This window comes from Plecotus auritus (genome assembly GCF_963455305.1).
Source record: "Plecotus auritus genome assembly, chromosome: 7".
Lineage (NCBI taxonomy): Eukaryota > Metazoa > Chordata > Mammalia > Chiroptera > Vespertilionidae > Plecotus > Plecotus auritus.
Genome location: NC_137774.1, coordinates 49,440,522 through 49,463,749, shown reverse-complemented (window position 1 = coordinate 49,463,749; position 23,228 = coordinate 49,440,522). Strand labels below are relative to the sequence as shown.

General features: G+C 43.5%; 1 protein-coding gene across 2 annotated transcripts in view; it reads right to left on the bottom strand.

Moving 5' to 3' along the window:
• Nucleotides 1-5,726: 5,726 nt before the first annotated feature.
• MYOCD (myocardin) overlaps nucleotides 5,727-23,228 on the bottom strand; it is a gene marked incomplete at both ends in the record, with an annotated part of 92,803 nt that continues 75,301 nt past the window's right edge. For both annotated transcript variants that reach the window (XM_080678740.1, XM_080678741.1), the window contains 6 exons: nucleotides 5,727-6,298; nucleotides 9,410-9,467; nucleotides 11,340-11,468; nucleotides 12,466-12,609; nucleotides 14,713-15,651; nucleotides 22,041-22,194. In XM_080678740.1, coding sequence (XP_080534866.1) covers nucleotides 5,727-6,298; nucleotides 9,410-9,467; nucleotides 11,340-11,468; nucleotides 12,466-12,609; nucleotides 14,713-15,651; nucleotides 22,041-22,194 — 1,996 coding nt within the window. The remainder of the gene's footprint in view (nucleotides 6,299-9,409; nucleotides 9,468-11,339; nucleotides 11,469-12,465; nucleotides 12,610-14,712; nucleotides 15,652-22,040; nucleotides 22,195-23,228) is intronic.

Sequence of the window (23,228 nt, the reverse complement as noted above, 5' to 3'; positions counted from 1 at the left end):
TGCCAACTTTGGTATTTTAGCCATTGCTTCTTTTCTCTTCCTGGCAACCCACATTTCTTTCTGGTTATGTATAGTTGAGCCAAGGAGACCAACATGAAACAACACCTCACGGGGTCCCCACAGAAAATGTATGCTTGGTCTTTTGATTTCTTTACAAAGCACCTCGTTGTGTTTCAGCAAGGAGGGTTTCAAGCACCCAGCAAGCACTGCCCTCTTTCCACCTTGGAGAGGAACCCTGGGGCATGTGGCTTCCCTTCCTTTGGAAAACATCAGAATAGCATCCAGAATCCCCATGGTTATACTCCCTTTCCGTGAACACCCAGAAGCTGTTCAGCCATTTATGGGAAACTCATATCGCCAGCAGGTGGTTACAATAAGCACAAGAGACTTTCAGGAGTTTGTCTTAATTCACAGGGGAAATTGCCAAATCCTAGAATCCGAAGGAACTTACTGGCACATTATTGAGCTCAATGAGTCCTCTTATGAGTTCCCTGGCAGATGCTAGCAAAATTCTTCCAAGATCTTTTCTTGTCTTAAACTTATCTTTTCATGCATAGTCTCAACCTAGCCTGGGGTCCTCTGAAAATGTGGATTCTCCAATCAAACCCAGCTCCCAAACACACCAGAGCCGCTCTCAGCACCAGAGGCCCATCTTTTTCCAGGCCTGGATTCAGGGTCTATTAATACCATATTTCTAATAAGGCACTAGCAATTTCAGCCTCTGCACCACCCTGCGGGGTTATGCTGCATTTATAGGAAAACAAAGAGCTCAGACCCTTTCACTCCAAGTTCCCTGTCTCTGATAGCAAGCAGTGTGCTAGCTTTGGTGGGCTTCCCACTGTGAGGAATGCAGCAAAACCCAAGGCGGAAGACAGTGCCTTCACATTCCACAGCTTTTCTGCTAAGGATGGAGGCTCACCTTGGACACCCCGCCCCTGCAGTAAGTGTCCTTGTTGTCCAGAGAGCTTGCTATGGAGATCGAGGATCAGTGGTAGGGCAAGATGTTTTCTTCTCCCATCCCCAATTTTCATGGGTTTCTGTATCTGGAGATAAAAATAAGCCCTAAAATGCTCACAAATGTTTGACATGGTGGGAGATATTGAAAGATCTCTAAGTGATCTGTACTACTGCTGCTTGGTCATTGAGAAAGAGACAAGAAAAGAATGTTAGTGTGGGTGATATCTCTTAGCTAAAAAGAGCCCTCTGTTCTCTATTCTGAAAAAATGAGGATACCCTTTTTATCACGGCTAACGGGTTTCTGGTTTGAGGACTGGGAAATTCCCAGTGTTCTTGCTTATAGCACCTGGAACTCCCCAGCCACTCAAATTCTGAACCAGTACATAGTCAGTTTGGTATTGGATATCTGAGGATTTGTGTGATTGCACAGGTTAGATATCAAGTAATTATCTATTGGATGAGTAAATTTGATGCAGGAGTTTTCAGCCACACCATGATCTGTTTTTAGGAGAGCTGAAAGAATTTAAACAATTTTTGAAAAGGACTGCCTCAGATGCTTGTTTTTAATTCATTCTTTTTGTTCAAATTGGAAATAAATGCTTTGAATGGCAAAGGTGTTCAGTTCTCAGACCCTTGACTACGTAGGTGGAGACGCTCTTGGTTTCCTCATTTATGGTGCAATCATTGCATTTCTAAAGGATGACTTCCATCTAAAAATGTGTGGTTCAATTTTCAACATGCAATGTCTTAGGTCAGTGGTCAGCAAACTCATTAGTCAATAGAGCCAAATATCAACAGTACAATGATTGAAATTTCTTTTCAGAGCCAAATTTTTTAAACTTAAACTATATAGGCGAAACCGGTTTGGCTCAGTGGATAGAGCGTCGGCCTGCGGACTGAAGGGTCCCGGGTTCGATTCCGGTCAAGGGCATGTGCCTTGGTTGCGGGCACATCCCCAGTGGGGGGTGTGCAGGAGGCAGCTGATCGATGTTTCTCTCTCATCGATGTTTCTGGCTCTCTATCCCTCTCCCTTCCTCTCTGTAAAATATCAATAAAATATATTTAAAAAATAAATAAATAAACTTTATATAGGTAGGTACATTGTTATTAACTTAATTAGGGTACTCCTAAGCTGGCCTTTGCTAAAAACGTGGTGTTTTGTGGAAGAGCCACACTCAAGGGGCCAAAGAGCCGCATGTGGCTCGCGAGCCATGGTTTGCCGACCACTGTCTTAGGTGAACTGAGAGGTTCATAGATCAGGAAGTTGGGACCTTTCTTCTCCCCTCTCTCCCTCCCTCCTGTTCTTCTTTCCCTCCTTTTTTTCATTCCTTCATTCCTTTCTTCCTTCCTTCCTTCCTTCCTTCCTCCCTTCCTTCCTTCCTTCCTCCCTTTCTTCCTTCCTTCCTTCCTTCCTTCCTTCCTTCTTTTCCTCCTCCTTCCCTCTCCCCTTTCTTCTCTCTCCCTCATAATATAATATATGTGTCATATCAATAACATTGTTAGAAGCAGGGCTTCAACTAATAAGCACCGGCTTAATGACAGCATTTGTACACATGAATTTTCTACTCCTTTGGAAAGTCTGAACCTAAGGGACTACATCAACATTCAAATGTCTGCAAATGTCTGCAGGTCTGCTGCCCCATGGGGTGCCAAGAGTATTAAGAAAACCATAGGTAGTTATTTTCAGGCCCAAGATAATTAAGAAACATGAATGCTGCCATCTTTATAAGTCTCTGTACATCTTTTTATCAGGCCCGATTTGTCACCAAAACAGAGGACACAACTAAGAGATTAAAAATCTCCGATAGGAGACAGATGAATTAACATGAATGATCTGATCCATGGGGAGAAGCCAACTTCATCAAATTTCTCCCAGTTATCCCCGGTTTTATCCCACAAATACACCATCTGAGCTATGAAGAGACAGAGTGAGTATGCTGTGTGGAGACTGTGGAAGGAGGTTGAGATCAATAATTCAGGGTCTGATCTGTGTTAAGTGTGTTGGTTTGCAGCAGCAAGTAGGATCCATCTTTTGTCAACTGTGAGGTGTGTATATCAGTACAAGGTAATAACCTAAAAAGATCCCTAAAGATGCAGAAACTTGCAAAGTGCAGAGGCCACCTAACCAAGTCTATTTCTTCAGATGGGACTACCCAAAGGAAAAAAAATAATTAACACTCAGGCCACAGTCTCAGAGGAGGGACACTATGAGTTTGTTTTCCAAAGGAAGCAAAGGGTGGGGAGGATAACATACAAATCACACAACGTAACACATGAAAAATGTACTGACCAGCAAGATTTGTTAAGATCCAAATAGAATTTCAACATCTGAGGAATAAACCAATGTGAGGAATGTGTTAATAAGGGTTTCTTCCCCATGCTTCATCTTCAAAGAAAAGATTGGTCATCCCTCCAGTCTCCCCTAGATTTTTGGTTCTGATGACCGACATAAAAGCAAAATGAAAAATTTACCGTGTGGATCTTTTAAAGCACAATGCAGATCAAGGAATGTAAAAGGATTTTAATGTTCCTTTTATGCTCTCCAGGAGAGACTGTATTGCCGTTTCCAGCTGCTAATGGTAAAGCTGTTCTGTCTTTCACGTCCATGTCCATTGTCAAGATGAGCTTGTTCACAGTAAGCAAGTGGCTGTGAGTTATCGGCTGGAGCCCATAGTCACACACAGAGAGGCAATGTGTAGTCTGGTTGGTTAATTAGAAACTCGTAGTGAGAAAGACCAAGTATCATTTCACAGCAGATTGAGGCTTAAAGGTTTTTGGTATAGATCTCTGTAACACTGCTTTACAAGATTCCTACACATTTGTGTATGTATCTATACACATGTATGTATATATGTGTACATACATAGATACATACACACACATATATATGTCCATACACATATGCATGTGTGTGTGGATATATATATACACATATCCACCACCCCTAATAAGCTCTGGCAGCTTTCAGAGTAGCAGTCACCAAAAACTCTGTTCACACAAGTTTTACAAGTTAACAATGAATGGAATGATTTCTAAATCTTTGGTTTATCAAAAAAAAGAACTTCTAAAATCACAACATTTTTGGTTATTTTCTCCATAAGTGCACAGTGAACAACATTTTTTACAAAATTAGAAAACAGTGCCTTAGTGATTTAAATTAAAACAACAACAACAACAGCTACTTTCTACAGCATGCAACACTATAAAAACGGTGAAGCCACAGTGCACCTTGGGGAGACTGTCCCGACAGCTGAGTTTTTCAATCCCCAGCACAAGCTTGAGAGGTAATGAGGAATGCACAAGACACCATTGTCTTTTCTTCCTTCCACTGTTTTCAATGCACAATTGTGTTTTCTTTCAGAAATCCATACCTAAACACTCTCTCCTTGTAAATGTATCTCTACAATATAATGATTTCCAATTTCCCAAATCAATGATTGTTATAAATCAAACGAGGGGAGAATAAGTGTGGTGACTGATGGGCCAAGTCACCAGTTTCTTCCTAAGGACATTCTTTCACCTTCCTTCTGCAGCAAATTATGCATATGAAGAATGAGTTTTCTGGGAAAACCTGGAATTTTAGCTTTTTGAAATATGGTTTTATTAGGAGTATGGCAGCTTGTTAGATCTAAGAAGTCCTCTTCTCCCAATGTTGGGGCAGAAAAAGAAAGATATCTGAAAGAGGAGCAAGAAAGGATTGGTCTCTTGAAAGAAAAGTTGAGCGGGAGAAAAATAAACAAGACCATGCCCATTCCAGAAAAAGAAGTTGGACCTCCACACACAGTCCTGTTACAGCAGCCTATGGTACTTATTCCCATGATATGTGAAACAGTGTTCTCTAGCACTGTCTGAGTGATCCCTGATATGGCTCCCTGAGGCTAGAGCGGTCTTTCATCTGCTTAGGTGGTCAGCACTAGTCTTTGAAACTAGTGTTCTCCAACACAAGGAAGGTTGTGTTGGAGAACTTCCCATGGCAGGAGTTTCTTGCCTGTTTCACAATGCTTCCCACCACAGAGAGGGTGGGAGTGATTTGGTTAACTGGTTAAGAAAAAGGGAAGTTCCGGGAAGGGCTCTCTGCAACAATCGCGGGTCAGTTTTTATCAGTGACCACACAGACTCCTGGGTAGGATATTGGATACCGTTCCAATGGGGCCGCTTTGTGGCCAAGGGATACTGAGTTGATTTTTCTTCCCTGGGAATGAATTGCTTCTGTCCCTCTATTCTGCCTCAAGAACTCCGTAACTGAAACTGGGACTTATTTGTATTTTGAAAGACAGGTGATGGAACTATGAGAATCAGCCTCCATCACAGGTGTGTCTTCTATAACCTCTGATGGACTGACTTCCCTGGACTCCCACAGTTTTTCCAATAAATTCATGAGAAAAGCTTACAAGGTGAAATTATGCCCCAACAATGTCTTAATTAAATATGGGTTAGAAAATACATTTGTGTTTGAAAAGGTAGTGAAAGATTTTTGTTTTTTTTTGGCATTCTTGATCTGAGAAAGCACATTTTAAGTGCATTGCTAAAATCAACAACAGTCATTGAATGTTGGTAAATATTAGTATATATATATATATATATATATATATATATATATATATGCACATATATCCTATTTGTGCTGTTGTCACAGAAATCTCCATTGCTTCTTTTAAATTTCCTCCTCCTCCTCCTCCCTCTCCTCCTGCTCCTCCTTTTGGATAATACAAATATTTGTGGTTGTAGAATTCCTATTGGCCTTCCTTAACATTTTTGCATCAGGCATTCTACCACTGCTGTAAGTGAAGGTCCATGGGGGAATTCAAATTAAGATCTGTGACATCCAGAAAATCAATGTTGAAGATGCTAGGGCCGCTGGTGGTGAGTGAGCTGAAGCTTGGTGTGGAACTTGGTGGAGTGAGGTCCAGCCACTCCATGGTTTCCCAGGGAGATTCAGTAAAGCTTAACTGCAGCCCACTGCTGTCCACAGAAGAAGGTGAAAACTGAGTGTGTATCGGGGAGAGGGGACCTGGCAAGATCTCATGCGAATTGAAGAGGTCTTCTGCAGCCTTCCCAGAGAATCCATCCATTATGCCATCGAAAGAAGGCTCCTCACTCCCAATTTTTAGAAGGGCAACATCGCTCACCTTTCCCAAGGGGCTCTGGGAATTTAATAAGACTTCAAGGTGCTCATCACTGTCTGTGCCATAGTGATCAAATGAGAGCTGGCCTCCTGAAGACACTTGTTCAAAGGGAGCAGAAGGCTTGGGGAGGGCAGCAGTAGGGCTTCGGGAAGACCTAGGCATCTTTGGGACTTTTTGAAGACACGAATGATCCTCTCTGGCATCAGCTGGCATTTCTGTTGGTAAAACACAATGGGAATTGTCAAATCACTTCAAATAGAGCATGCCACACAATGTGAATCTTTGGAATGAATGAGTTACACTCAGATGCAGGAGATGGCTATACTTCTCTGGTCACTGCTCACTACCCTCTTTCATCTCCAGACTGCTCTATACATCCCTATCCCCCTGACCCTGCCTGGTCTCCTCTCCGCACATCGTTTCTTTCTGGAAATTTCACTTTGTGTTTATCAAATTCTCAAAGTGGGTTCCTTTACCAGCTCCTTCACTGACATCTGTCTGTCCCCTGAGGACATTGCATCCTCTGTTACACCCTAAGTGTGGGCTCCTGTACTTCAGAGCAGAAGGTGAGTCTTCCTACTGCCACTCTCTGATTGTTACTCCAGCTTATAACTCCTGGTTTTCAGGGTCATGCTGCTCTCCCCACCATCCTACCTCACACAGGCCTCCTCATCCACTGAAAACTCTATTCTCTAGTTCATTGCCTTTTCCCGACTTCAACTCTTGTCATTCTCTGTAATTTCAGCATCCTCAGAAGTCACCCATTGTCCAGCTGGCCTCTCAGTTTCTTGACATTACCATCGCCCTCAACTTCAGTGATTCCTTCATTTTCACTCTGCTGGACACATCCTGGACCTTATCATTTCCAAATACTTTATCCCTCTGAAAGCTCAATATTAAGCAAAATTTCCCACTCTCAATGCATCACCTCCTATCCATCTAACTTACCCAACAACAACCATTCCTCAGCCACAAGGAGTCACTCTAATCTACAGACACAACTATTTTATCACCATCCATCCACCCCTTCTGGTTTTCATTTCTTTTCTTTCTAATATATATCATCTGGTCCACCATTATAATTATATGTATATCCTATATAATAAAGATGTAATATGCAAATTGACCCTCACACCCTCACACAAGATGGCCGCCCCATGTGGTCAAAGATGGCCGCCACAAGATGGCCAGCAGGAAAGGGTAGTTGTGGGAGATCAGGCCGGCAGGGGAGGGCAGTTGGGGGCAACCAGGTCAGCAGGGGAGGGCAGTTGGGGGAGACCAGGCCAGCAGGGGAGGGCAGTTGGGGGTGACCAGGCTGGCAGGGGAGGGAAGTTGGGGGCAATCAGGCCAGCAGGGGAGCAGTTAGGTGTCGATCAGGCTGGAAGGGGAGTGGTTAGTGGGTGATCAGGCTGGCAGGCAGAAGCGGTTAGGGGCAATCAGGAAGGCAGGCAGGCGAGCAGTTGGGAGCCACCAGTCCTGGATTGTGAGAGGGATGTCCGACTGCTGGTTTAGGCCACTGGGATCGGGCCTAAACTGGCAGTCAGACATCCCCTGAGGGGTCCCAGATTGGAGAGGGTGCAGGCTGGGCTGAGGGACACCCACCCAGTGCACGAATTTCATGCACCAGGCCTCTAGTATATATATATACATATATAAACCCTAATATGCACATAGACCAAATGGTGGAACAACTGAACAACCGAACAATCGGTCACTATGATGTGCGCTGATCACCAGGGGGCACATGCAGAACATGGTGGGTGTCGGCTGTGGTAGGATAATGGAGCAGGTGAGTGGGGGTGCCAGACCAAGATGGGGTGCCAGTCACTGTCATTGGGGCCAGCCTCTGGTGGTTACTGAAAATTCTTTGCTTCACCTGCTGCTGACACCAGCCCCACTCGCACCCATTGCCGGAGCCACTGCTCACACCCGCTGCTGGTGCCTGGTGCTGGCCCCACTTGCACCCGCTGCTAGTGCTGGCCCCAATCACTTCATGCCGTCAGTGGGTGTGAGCGGGGCCGGTGCCGTCAGCATGTGGGAGCAGTGGTGGTGGGAGTGGTACTGCCAGCAGAGAGGGTCCTGGGGTTATGGCGGGAGGGAACGTGGAGGATGGGCCAAGACCTGCCCCTGTGCCCATCACAGCCTCGTGGCCCAGGTTCCTTTCAAGGTGCACGAATTTGTGCACTGGGCCCCTAGTTCTCTTATAAATACCCTCAATGTCTTTGCTCTTTTCTCCTTCCACTATTCTCCCATGGCAAAACTCCACACTTGGGTAAATCTTACCATCTATATTTTCTGAGCCTACCCTGGATTAGCTGGACATTGTAAGAGAATAATTACACAATGAAACTTACCAGTTTCCTTTAAGTTCATGTCAAGACTACAATTGGCATTTAATATTGCCTAGCAATCTTACTATGTTTTTCCAGAAAACTCAATTTATTCACGATTGATTAATAACTTCTCTTCTTTTCTTGCTCCCCTTCTGCACACTGACTCCCTGCTGACCTTGCCACATACTTTATTTAAAATATAAAGGTGTCTTATATGAACCTTCTCATCTTTCCATCATAAAACTTATAAAGATATATACATCTGTGCCCATCTTTTCCTTCTTCTCTCTTGTTACAATGGAGGAATTGCCTGTTCACTTGCTTGTTGTCAATCTCCCTCACCAGACTGCAAACTGCCCAAAGGTGGGGACTTGGTCCAGTGCAGCCTTGAGTCTGGACCCTCTTTCTCTGAAACTTTAAGTGTTGTTACCTGAGTTTTTTTTTCTATCTACACTTTCTCCTATGTGACCTTATTCATTTATATGGTTTCAAATTCTAAGTACATATTATATAATTAAAAAAATAAATACATGACTTAAAAGGGGCAAAAAGAATATGTCGATAATTTTTATTGCTAGGTTGAAAGACATTTAAGCATGAATGGACCATCTAATGGGAGATTAATAATTGAATATCATTTTGAGTAGGTAGCACAAAACTTGTTTTATCTTCTCCATCCTTCTCACAATGAAGATAGGGACATTGGGATTAGAATGGCAGAAATATTATAAAAAGAGAAAAGTTAGGAAACAGTTGGAACATGAAAACTGTTAAAATGATTGGTGGAAATGTTCCGAGGACAAGGGACAATGGCGGAGAGGAGTCACCCACAATGCCTTCCTTTGTCTGCTCCAAAGTGGACAGGAAGCTCAGATGGAGTGACCACTGTACCCATAGACTTTTCAGTCCCATTTCCAGTGAGCAGCTGGGCTTGCTCCCTAGAGTACATGCAGGTGCAGAGTATCCTGATGGGCAGAACACAGGCAGTCTTACCTCCACTTTCAATGAGGACATCCAGGAGTTCATCCATCTGCTGACTGCGAGTCATTTGCTATTATGAATTAACCAAAGGAGGACAGAGAAGTCAGAAGGTGGCTTCCTCTTCGATAGGAAATTGTTAAAAGCAGCACCACATATTTTTGAACTAGATTTGACTTTAATTGTGGTAAAATACACAAAACATAAAATTTATCATCTTAACCATTCCTAAGTGTACAGTTCAGTGATATTAAGTACATTCACATTGTTGTGCAACTATCACCACTACCCATCTCCAGAACTTTTCTCATCTTGCAAAAGTAAAACTCTGTCCCCATTAATCAACAACTCCCCATTCCATTCTCCTCCCAGGCCCTGGCAACCACCATTCTACTTTCTGTCCCTATGAATCTGACTACTCTAGATACCTTATATAGTGGATTCATATATAGTATTTTTCCTTTTGTGACTGACTTATTTCACTTGGCGTAATGTCTTCAAGGTTCATCCATGTCAGAATTTCCTTCTTCATTAAGGCTGAATAATATTCATTGTATGTATATACCACATTTTGTTTATCCATTCATCCATTGATGGACACGGGTTTGCTTACACCTTTTGACTTTTGTGAATAATGCTACTATAAACATGGGTGTAACTGGTTTTTGGCCCCTTATCTCACTTTGAAGTGAATATGTCCCAAGAATGTGGTTCATATTTCCCTAGTTCTTCATTGCCGTAGTTTGTGGAACTTGTCAACACTTGTAGGGACTGGACCCCTCCCCTCTGGCTCATCGGCATTAAGTAGAGTCTTTTTTATGGAAATCCACTTTGCTTGGCCTTTTTCTTTTCTTTTGAAACTGTGATATTTACAGATACCAGGGAAAGGAAATGTGGAGAACTAAGACATATATTGATCTCACTCCTCTGTGAGTCCAGTCCCAATAAACACAGGTGTCAATAATCAATACAGATGGGAGCACTGTTCCAAGAACGAGTCATTCTCCAGTCCAGGAGACATTAGATGCATGCAGGGTCTGGCAGGCAATGCAAATGGTCCCAATGTAGAATAGGAGAGAAGGGTGGAGTGCTGAACCTATGGTTCAAGAAGGCAGTGGATACGCTGCCTCAGGTGACTGTTTTCTGAAAGAAATGTGGCCTCAGTGTAGACACATCTCCTAATTTTTATGAAATGAGAAAGCCTAATTTTTGCATAAAATCTCCTACATATTTAAAATACTCTCTAAGCCAAGTAAAACCTAACTGCAGGCTGATGTGATATGTGGAATACCAGTATCCAGAAAGGGATGTAGATCTTTTCTGGATTGAGCACATATGAAGGGTTAGCTGATACTTTATCCAAACTCAAGCCATTTGGAAAATAAGACCATTAATTGCTTTTCTTTTTGTACCTTTTCTTTTGAAAAATTTCAAACATAAATGAACCTCTGTTATTATCCAGCTCCATAACCATCAATATATTGCCAGGAACAGTGAAATTTGAAGCTAGAAAGAACCCCAGAAAGAGTCACAGTGACCATTGCTCTCATATATTTGAGTACCTATCTGGTGCCTGGACATTTGGTATTAGAATGGTAGAGATAAGTATTATATCATTTGGAATTGTTACAAAGGAGATATTGACCCTGTTTCATATAAGAGAAGTTGAGTACTTGCCCAGCCTTAGTGGGAGTGCAGCTGTCTGGTGGCCGAGCTGGCACTAAGTCCAGTCATCTGGGTACCCAGAGAACCCTCTTCTCTCTCTTGGCCTCACACAGCTTACATACACATCAGCACCTTTCTATAGTTAGCATTCTAGACACTGTCCATTCTGGTGGGAGGCACCAGATGCACTCAATACCAGAATCCACATGCATGAACCCATGTAAAACATAGTCCAATTCAGCCAGCCTATTCTGCAATAAAGAACAAATCATGTGGTTACCTGCTTTACTGCATCTTCATAGGATGGAGGCTGTGTTATCTCTGCAACTGTTGAAGTTGACTTAGGAAATGTTGGGGATGGAATTGAAAACTTTGGTCCTGCTTTATCAGAAGAGTGCAAACCAGCCATCTGTGTGAGTCAAATGCAGAAACAGACAATTCATGTGTCAGATATGGTACTGATTCTGTAATGGAAACTATGGGCTAAATTTTGGAAAAATAGATTTAAGGGGAAAAAGAGAGTGAGGGCTAGGAAAACAAACCCAGTAGATTAACAATAGTATATATCACTATGGATTTATTGCTGGAGGCATTTTAGAATAGGAACCTCACAGATTCATTACTTGCTTCACGTTGCACCCTCTTCTGTTAGGAGAAAGCAAGATGAGAAAAGGAAATGAAGTAAAAGAATCTAGTCCAATCCAAAGAAGTGCACCACCCTAGGAGTTTCCAGAGTAACTTATCCCCCAGCTGTTCCACTCAGGGCTGGTGCATTTGCAGAGAGCTGCAGGCATGGCTGGGAGAATCTCTTGGAGACCAGCCTCGTGCACTGAGTGTGCCCTGTGGATAGGCCACTCCAGGGTCTCTGTCTCCAGGACCCTGGCCCCGGCAGGCAGTATGCAGCACTTCTGTGTTGGCCATCATGCTTGCTCCTTATCACCTCCCCCCTGTCCTTGGACTCCCCAAATCCTGGATCCTTCACATCCCTCATCTTCCACCTGCTGAAATGCATCATCTCTTCCTTTTTTTTTTTTGCAGAGATATTGCACTGTGACTCCAACTTTCTGGATCCCTCTGATCCTTTCCATAGATCCGTGTTTTCCACTTTCTCCAGCAGTATGTCCCATGTTCCCCTATTTCAGCTTCACGGAAACCGGTTTATTTGCCACAGTGTCTCACAAACATACCAGGGTCATGTTATTCACCATGACTTCTAGAATAATGCTGGGAAATGACTTCTTGAAGTACCTCCGATAACTTATATCGGTACATCCATTTCAGGCCTGTTTCTATCTAAAATGTCATTTATTCCTGCCATTGAACCTCATCATTGGGATGAAAAGGATCCACAAAAGAAAGAAGAGACAAAGTCAATCCCGCGTTTAAACCTTTTTCTAGATGCCTACCTTTTGCTGTACACCTGGGCTTTGGGGACAAGGATTGCCCATAGCACCATGACTGCTGTCTGCCTGGGCTCCAGAGAAAGGCGGGTGGAGGCTGGCAGGCTGTGGGGAGAAGCTTGCAGGATGGCCCTCATGTGCCCCTGAGTTCTGTAGAAAGAAAGAAGCACAAGTGACCATCAGTGGCATTCTTGAGAGTAGCCTTTGTTGAAACAACTGGCCCTGGTAAATTCCATTACCAAAGTCTCAGTTCTGGCTTCTATGTATCACCTACTGCTCAAAACATTCAGGGGCTCCTACATATCCACAGCATAGGGTTTCACTTCTTCCCCTCAACATTAGTGTTCAAGACTTTAGTCAAGTACTAGTTCCTTCTGCAAGTTTAAGTTCCATGAATCCCTCCATGAGCTTCCCTTAGCATGCCCTGTACATGCTACCTCCCTATCGTGTTTTTTTCCCCTCATGGAATGCCCTTTTCCTGACTCCCCTTTTTGAACTCTATACTTCCTTTTAAGTCTACCCCCTTCTCAAAGCCTTACCGGACTTTTCTAGCCCTTCATGATCAATCTGCCACCCCTACCCCCACCACAATGTCATAGACACAAGTCAGTAATGTTATCCTGGATTGCTCAATATATTTTTATCAAGCAATCACTCATGTCTTCAAAGGGTGCTTTGTAAACTGTAAATCACTGTACAAATGTTGGTTCTTCTGGAGAGTATCGATATCGTTAGAACTGAATGTGCAAAGCTATGTAAAAAGAGCTGTGTTTACCTTTGTTGCCCAGGATACTATGCATTCAATAAATGTTGTCAATGATGATGATAATGCATTTCAGTCCCAACTCCTCCCAAATGGGTGGGCATCATTCATTTGAATGTATTGCTCCACTGGGTTTGCAAAAATGTCTTCTCATTACCTATGGCCACACCTCTACACCCAAGGTAGAGAATAGTCAGTGTGAAAGGAGCATGTACTTTAGAATCAGATAATCCCAGTTTCACTTCCCTGAGCCACACTTTCCCCAGCAGCAAATAAAGAACAATGAATCAGAGCCCAAAAGATTGTTGTGACAATTAACAAGATTACTCATATACATATACATGTACATGGCAGGAGTGCAATTAATGCCAGTTTTCTTCCTACTCTCTTTCTAATGCCATAGCACTCAGAATCTTTTCATGATGTAATCCAAGCATGGCAAACTCGCGCTGGTGGGCCGCGAGTTTGACATGCTTGATGTAACCTTTTCTCAGATAGACTTAAAGAGATGTTCCTAATAATTCTTTGGCTTCATAGACAAAGTAAAGTCTTTGATGATCACCTTGGTCTCTAGTCTTTGAAACAGTTACTCTTCTGAGCCGTCTCCTACAATTCCACTCTCATTCTACCCCAAGCACACTGGCTTTCCACCTGATGCTTGAACATTCCATGCACGCTCCCTCCTCAGGGCCTTGGCACTTGCTGTTCCTCCTTTGCATAGAATGCCTGCACCCCAAATATTCACAAGGCTTTCTCCTTTACTTCTTGAAAGCTTTGCTCAAATGTCCCTGGCCCTTTTATTTAAGGTTGCAAATTTCCAAACGCCTCACCCCCCTTCTCTGCTTTCTCTCTATAAGATGTATCATCTTCTAATACATTATATATTTTATTTATTTTTTAGATTTACTGTCTGCCTCCCCATGAGAATAGGGATTTTTTTTTGGTTAGTTCAGCACTAGTCCCCGGAGACTGGAAGAGGGTCTGGGCTGGCACACAGTAGGTGCTCAGTAAATATTTGCACTCTGCAGACCAACACACAGAGACCAGGCAACTTCCCCTTGACTCTTGGAATGAATTGGTTGGGCCTATGCTGAGGCTTGGTGCCAAGGAATCCTAAAACAGAGTTTGGCAATCTACAGCCCTGGGAGCCAAACCTGTTTTTGTAAATAAAGCTTTACTGGAACGCAGCCACGTGCACTTGTTTATAAGTTGTCTGCAGCTGTTTTCATGCTACAGGGGAGAGTTGAGTAGTTGTGACAGAGACCATAATGCTCCCAAAGCGAAACATATTTCTTATCCAGCTTTTTACAGAACCAGGGTGCCAATCTCCGCCCCAGAGAAGCAAGCCCGTCTATTCTGAAGGCCCCAGAATCTTCGTGTCCGGGAGGTGCTGTTGGACTTTGAAAGTTCCAACACCAGCTCTTAGCTCTGCAAATCCACACCCCACTTCCAGGAAGGGGGTGCAGCGGGGGTGGGCAAGGCGTTCTTACCTGTGCAGTACACACCTGGGTGCTGGCAGGTGAGGAGACCCTGTGCCCTTCTCCCTGAGCACCTGCAGTTGAAGGTAGGAAGTAATGGTTGTTCGGCGATGGGGGCAAGCTGATATGCTGCGGACTTTTCACGGCCCCCAGAGGCGAGTGCTGCGGTGAGCACTGCGGGCTGAGGAACGTGGAGGACAGTGCGTGGGCTTGCCCTGAGGCCTCCAGGCAGTGGCCGCTGCTCGGGGGCAGCAGGAGCGGAGCAGCGCCGCCAGCCTGCGCCTGGCTGTCCGAGCCGCAGGGTCTGTGCGCGGAGACCTGCCGGGAAGCGAAGGGGCAGCTGGAGGCCGCGTCTTCCTGCTTGATGGGCGCCCCCAGGAAGGGTGGGGGCTCCTGCTCGGCGCCCTTGCTCCTCTTCTGCTTCTGCAGCTGCAGGCGCAGCTCCTCCACGTGCCGCTGCTCCTGCTGCAGCTTCCAGGTGAGCTCATTGATCACCTTCTGCTTCTCCACCAGCATCTTGTCCTTCTCGGAGTCCAGCCCGTCCAGCTCGGGAGGGACGCTGCCGCCGTGCAGGCTGCTGACCAGGCTCTCGTCGGGGCACAGGCGCCCCGGGGACGGGTGCAGGCCGAAGGAGGGCGACGCATCGTGAAAGGTGTCGGGCAGGGACCCGGCCAGCGACAGGTCGGAAGAGGCGGGTGAGATGGGGGGGCTGGAGCTGGTGCTGCCGAAGTGGTAGAAGCCGTTGGACAAGGCGCTGGCGGACGGGGAAGACTGGTAATGGGGCAGAGCACCGGTGGGCGTGACGGGAAAGGTGACGGTGGTGATGTCCCCGAAGCTGGGCACGGGGCTCCCCGAACAGTCCTGGAAGGGCCGCAGCCGGTCCATGAGCGCCGTCTTGGTGCCTGACACTGGCAGGCCTCGGAGTCGAAGCTGCTGTCTTAACTCGGAAACCTGAAGCAAGCAGGCACGTTACTGTGCTGTTAATGACGATGTTTTAAACGTGCATTATTATTACATTAACTTTAAAAGATCACAAATGCAGTTTCACAGTGTCCACTTCTCTTTTTATTATTGCCTTCGCACTTCCTCCCCTGCACCCAATATAAATCAGTTTTGCACAATTTTAATAATGCTCTTAAAATATGTCATATACCATGTTTTCATGGCTCCAGGATCATAGACATATCCTTGAAATGCAGGCCCCACACAAACCACAGAGGCACCTCTGGGATGCCTGCCAATCCCATCCTGGTCCTGTCCCCATTTTACAGATGAGAAGACTGATACCTGCCTAAGTTCAGGCATCAACTGGCAACCAGTCATCCTGCAGCATGCTAACACTCCCCACTCGTCCCCTTTGTGGGCAATTCTCAAACCTGAGCAGGTGCCAGAACCCAGGCTTGTGGGTTCTTACACAGGTAGCGGGGCCCCTGGGGGTTCTTACACAAGTAAGCTGGGGCCCTACACCAGTTTCTGGCTCAGCGGGTCAAGGGTGGGGCTGAGAGGTGCCTTTCTGACAAGTTCCTAGGGGCGCTGATGCTGTGGTCCCGGCCCAGTGTTGGAGAACCACAGCTGTAAATGAACACTCTGTCCTGAGTTTAACAGCTGGCGGATAGCGGTGCTCTACTGAGAGAGAGATGTGTGGCAATAAGACACTCAATTCAAATGCTGGCCCTGCTCTTCCTAGTTCAGTGTCATCCTGTGCCCCAGCTCCGCTTCTGCATGATGGAGGCAATCCTACCACCTTATATTCTCTTATGAGGATTAAAGTAGCTTAAACAGTGGAAAGCACTGGGAAGAGTACCTTGCACACGGTCAGTGCATGTAGGGGCTGTTATTTTTATGTGGATGCACATATAATTATCTCACCCCTGCACTTTTTCATGTTCATGAATTTTAATCATCAGATATCTAAAAAAATAGAAACTAAATAAATAATAATGCATACAAATGATGGAATACTTTAGATCTATTAAAACTGATGCTATAAATATTTGTTGACATAAAAATATTTATGGTATAGTATTACATTTAAAAGGTTTCAATTACTTTATTCTATTTTCTAAGAATTATATATATACAGTACACACACACACACACACACACACACACATATATATATAGTGTATATGAATATATATTTAAGCCTGTGCTTGCAGATTATAATATCTGGATAAAGATGTGCTAAAATGTTAACAATGGTTCTCTTTATCTGTATTTCCTAAGTAGTTCCAATAAGCATATTACTTTTATAATTAAAACAGGAGCCGTATTAAATACCTAAATGTCAATAATTCCATGAAACAGCTAGAAGAATATATACAAAATATCCTTCTGATATTCTGTAGCGGAAGACCTTTTGAGCATAAAAACAAAGAAGCTAATCATAAAAAGTTGACAAAAATATTTGAAAACTCCTATCAGTCATGAAATGAAGATGCAAATGCAAATAGAATTTTAAGAAAAAATAGTTGCAGGAAAAATAATAAAGTATTAGTATGCTCAATGGGCCAAGTGTGTTTAAAAACCCCAAAGAAAAAGATGGACACCCAACATACAAATGGGCAATGGACATCATCCAATTCTTCACAAAAGAGAACATTTTTAAATGGCCAATAATGTATGTGTACCATCATTAGTAGTCCAAGATTTGCAAACAAAAAATATACATATTTTTGTATTCATCTAATTGACAAAGAAATTTGCAATAGCACTTTGTGTTACTTAAATAGCAGCAAAAATAAATGGATAAAAAATTTTAAATTAGTGAGAGAGAGAGAGAGAGAGGGAGACATTGATATGAGAGGCAATCAATAGGTTGCCTCCTGACTGGGGATGGAACACACAACTTGGGATGTGCCCTGACCAGGAATCGAACCCACCACCTTTTGGTGTATGGGACGATGCTCCAACCAACTGAGCCATACTGGCCAAGGCTAAAAATGTTTTTTGTTTGTGTTTGTTTGTTTTGTTTTTAAACTCTTTTATACTTAACTAGATGCCCAGTGCACAAAATTCGTGCACAGGAGGGGGGGGGATCCTCAGCTCAACCTGCACCCTCTTGCAATCCAGGACCACTGGCTCTTAACCACTCTGCCTGCCTGCCTCATTGCCCCTAACCACTTGCCTGCCTGCCTGGTGCCCCTAACTGCTCGCCTGCCTGCCTGATTATCCCTAACCGCCTCTGCTTTGGCCCCCACCACCATGGCTTCGTCTGGAAGGACATCAGGAATGATGTCCAGAAGGTCGTTTGGCTGTCCGGTCTAATTAGCGTATTATACTTTTATTATTATAGATACTAGGCTATTCTGAGTGTGGTCCATGGACCAGCAGCACTGGCAGCATTGGGGAGCATGTTAGAAATGCGGAATCTCAGGCCCCTCCCAGGCCTACTGAATCGAAAGCTGCATTTTACCCAGAGCCCCTGTGACTCGTGTGCACACCCATGTCTGAGAAGTGCTAATACTGCTTCTGGGACTAGCAAGGCACAAATGTTTAGGACAGAAAGTGGGCAATATGTAGCAAGAACTTCTAAAAATGGTAATATGTTTTGGTTCAGAAATTCCATTCCTATGTATTTAGCCTGGGGAGATATTTAGATAAATTAATAAATGTATGTACAAATTATATTTTTAACAGTAAACATTCGAAAGCAAGTTAAATGTCCAACAAAGGAATGTTAACTAGGTGGTGAAATAATATGCTGCTATTAAAAATTAAAAGATTTTTGACTATTAAGAGTTATAAAAAATGTTCATTTGTTAAACAAAAATGCATGTCAGAAATTTATGCTCACATAATTATTTTAAAGCAAAATATGTCCATATGCATTTCAAGACTAGAAGGAAATAGAATCTGTTATGTGAGTCAACTGCCTTTTAAAATATTCTTTACTTCTCTATACACAAATGTATTTCAATAGTGAATAATATTATTTCACACTCAGCTAAAAGGTATTTTAAAAGGATTATGGCAATTTACACTGCCCCAAGCAATACATATGCTCTCCTCCCCTCCCCCCAGTCTTGCTAGCATTGCTTTTATTTTAGATTTTCTTCTAGATTTGCTGGTTGGAAAAAGTGCAAAGTGCCAACTCATTGTTTTAATTTTGAATTACTTACAATTAATGAGTTCTGCATTTATTTTTGGAATCTGTTCTGGCACTGAATAATTTAAAGTACATTATCAAATAATGCAGCTCATATTCTAAAGTAAACTGAATGCTGGTTGAGTTCAGTTTACCTTACATTTCAGAATATTATGCTGTGTGAGCATGCTTGGGACAAAGTTTTATATACACTTCCTTCCTACATTCATTGTTGTTTCAATCATTATTTAATGTAAACCATTTATTATGGAAAATTTCAAACATACATTAGATAGAAAAATATAATGAACCCCATATAACCACCAACCACTTTCAATAATTATCAACTCATGCCCAATCTTGTTTCATTTATACCCAAACCACTTCTTCCCCTACGTTTTCTGAATTATGTTTCAGGAAATTGTATAATTTAATCTGTAAAAATTTGGTATCTATCTCTAAAAGATAAGTACTTTTAAAAAACACACAGATACAATACCATTATCACTTCTAAAAAAATATGAACCATTATTTCTTAGTCTCTATCAAATATTGCCCCAGTTTTTAAATTTCCCATTCACCTTCACATTCTTATTCGCTCTCTCTACCACCAGTTTGTTAGAAACTGGATACAAAACAAACACAAAAAATGGATTGTGATATTACTGCTTGTAAGTTTTTAATGAGAAACCAAACTCTATTCTCAGTACTTTCCCCCCTTAATTTCTATGTAGCAAAACATGAGCATTTATGGAAAGTATCACCTCATTGCCTTACCTTTCTGGTTATTTAAAAAAAATTATATATATGTTTGTATTGGTTTTAGAGAGGAGAGGTAGGGAGAGGGAAAGAGAGAGAGAAACATCAATGTGAGAGAGAAACATCAATTGATTGCCTCCAGTACGCCCTGACTGGGCATCAAACCTGCAACCTAGGTAAGTGCCCTGACCGGGAATCAAACCAGTGACCTTTTGGTGCACAGGACAACACTCAGCCAACTGAGCCACACTAGCCAGGCTCTGATTACTTTTTTGGAGGGTCACCTTCATTAATTCCTCTTATTTCTTCCTTTCCCAAAGTGAGATTACATCATTTGCTTCCCTTATTTCTCTTCTCTCCTTCCTTTCTCTGTTCCATCCTCCTCTCCACTCTTTCCATTTTGCTCTCCTTCTATCTCATTCACTCTTCTAGTTTCAACCCTCCCCACTATGAAAACAATCCCCAAATTTCTGTCCCTATGCACAACAACACAGCTGAGGCCAACCAACTTGGTATATTTCTAACAGAACCTGCTGGTACCTGAGTCTCAGCGTTCCCAGACTGAATAAACTTGCCAGTGTCCCCTCACATCAGCTCCTCAAGCTACCTTCCCAGTTTGTGTTATTGTGGTAGAAGACATGTAACATAAAACTCACCATTTAATAATTTCTCAGTGTCACCAGTACATCGACAATGTTGTGCAAATATCAGCACCATCATCTCCAGACCTTTTCGGGATCTCAAATTGAACCTCTGTCCCCGTGAAACACGAACTCCCCATATTAGGACCCATTCTCACTTCCCCCACCCCCGGTAACCCGCATCTACTTTCTGTCTCTATGAAGTTGACTATGCGAGGTACCTCATACACGTGGACTCAGACAATATTTGTCTCTGTGTCTGGCTTATTTCATGGTGTAATGTTTTCCAGGTGAGAGAGCCTGCTTTGATCTCAATGGGTTTATGATCTGGGGAGTGGAAAGTGGTACCCTACTGCTCTGGAGAGCGTTGTCATGCTCCTGGCATCCCCGTCTAGGTTTATGGATGCCAAGTGCAAACCTGAGCATTTGTATTCCAAGTGGGAGGAACAGAGAAACCTTTGATATTAGGACCCAATATACACATTATTTACTGGTATTGGCACTTGGCAGCCATGGAATTTCCTTTAATTTGAGATAATCCCAATCCTACCTCCCCTCAAAGAAGATAATGACCAAGTACTGAACGTGGGAATGAGGGTGGCAATGAGGACTGAGACAGGGCCATGGCACTGGCCCAGTGAAGACTTGGGGACTTCTATGAATTTAGTCTTTTGGGAAACATGCTAAGTAAGAGCCTTTGTGGGTAAACAGGTGTCATCATTGAGAGTGAAGAGGCGCTGCAGACAGCAGGTGTGCTCACACAATAGCGCAGCAAGGCACTGCGCTCAGCCTTTTCAGTTCTGTGTGAATCCTGGGCGAATGCATGCGCCGTGCTGAGGGTTCTTCTGAACCACACCAGGCTCAGCTCAAAGCTCAGGGGCATCTCAGTAACTGAGGGTCCGTGGTCAGTGACCAGAGTAAACTGCTAGCACATACATATCATGTCACAAGTTGCTGCTACATTTCAGAAGGTCCCTGACTGGATTTCATAGACTAGTATATTGCTTTAAATTATATAATGGACATAGAGTTACCAACATTTTATCTTGTTAAATAAGGACTAGTATCCTTATTTAATAACTAGAAGCCCGGTGCACGGGGTCCCTCGGCCTGGCCTGTGCCCTCTCGCAATCCGGGACCCCTCGGGGGATGTTGGATAGCCCGATCCCCGCAGGCACGATCCAGACAGGAGGGAGCCTGATCCTGTGCGTTGAACGTCTGTCCCCTGGTGGTCAGTGTGCATCATAGCAACTGGTCAACTGGTCGTTCAGTTGCTTAGGCATTTATATATATGTTATTTCTTTTAATAAAAGGAAACGAAACTTTTTCAGAAACACTCAGCTTTCATCTACTATCATCATTTCCTACTGGAAAGTATCTTTCAGCATTCAAAACATTGGGAGAAAATAAGTACTTTGAATAAATATTAGATATGAGGAACATACTTAGATTTATTAGAAGCCCTTTAGATGGTTTTTATTTTCCTCATTTTACCAGAGACTGGTAAGAGGTCATCATGGGATTGACCACTGGCTCAGAGCTCATATCAATCCCATAGCACTCTTTGTGCTACGCTCTATCATGTATACACGATTCCATTTGATTTTCATGACAAACCATTTATGCAAATGAGGAATCTGAGATGCTAAAAATTAAGAAACTAATCCAAGGTTGCATAGCCAGTCAAGTTTGGGTATTTAACCATAGCAGTTAATACTCTGTCACCTATTGAGTCTCTCCCACATTCTTCTTCATCATGTTCTGTACAAGAAATCAGTTGGTGAAAATGTTATTTAAAAGGTACTGATATATTTGTTTAAAAAAAGAAAAGAAAATCATGCTGAATCCTATACCTTCAGATCATCCAGGTTTGATGGGAGTGGGCCTGGCTTGAGAGAAGAGACACCAGTTTGACCAGAAAAACTGTTTTTGACAGGAGACAAAGGGGTACTGCTCAGAGGTGTTGAAGAAGAGTTTGGATTTCTGACCATCTGTTCATTTGGTTCCCTGAAAACAAACAAAAAAGAGGGACTTAAAATACAGTCAGATCTATATATTGTGATATACAACGAGAAATATATTCTTGGTGTTCATACAGTTTCTGGATCACAGCTAAAACCCTTGGGATTTGCCAAGTGAGGAGAGTGACAAAGGTGTATCTTGTTATGTTAATGAGGTGGCTTTTGGACTCTATCTAAGGAGGGATGCTGGCTGCCAGGAGAATCCATCCTGTGATTAGACTCTAATCATTAGAGGGTAGAAACTTTTGGTCCCACCGCCTTTCCTGGCCTCCAGGCAGGGTGAGGGATTGGAGATTGAATTCACCAATGGCCAATGATGTAATCATCCCTGGCTTTGCCATGAAGCTTCCGTAAAAACCCAAAAGGTTAGGGGCCATAAAGCTTCTGGGTTGGTGATCACATGGAGGTGCTGGCAGAGTAGCCTGCTTGGAGAGGATTTGGAAGCTCCATGCCCCTCCCCACACCTTGCCCTATGCATCTCTTCCATCTGGCTGTTCCTCAGTTGTATTCTTTCATAATAAACCAGTGATCTAGCAAGTAAAATGTTTCTCTGAGTTCCATGAGCCGCTCTAGCACATTAATCAAGCCCAAGGAGTAGGTTGTGGGGATCCGATCTATAGTTGGTTGACCAGAAGCCTATGTAACAATTCTGGACAACTTCTGGCATCTTAAGAAGGTGAGAGCACCAGTCTTGGGGACTGAGCCCTTTCCTGTGCAATCTGATGCTATTTCCAGGTAGCTAGTGTCAGAATGAAGTTGAATTGTTGGACACCCTGCTGGTGTTGGGGAATCGCTTGGTGATGTGGGGAAAAGATCCCCCACATATTGGAATTGGGTGACCAGAACCCTTAGGGTGTGACATATTTAGATGAGATCACAAGTTAATTGTCTACAAGGATCAGGCAGGGGGAGGAAAACCACAGCAGGCTAGCTGCCAAGTGGCAAGTCATACTCAGGCTGAGTCTGGGGGAGACCGGATGGAGTGGCGGAGACTTTGGCATACGGGTGGGGCATATCCAC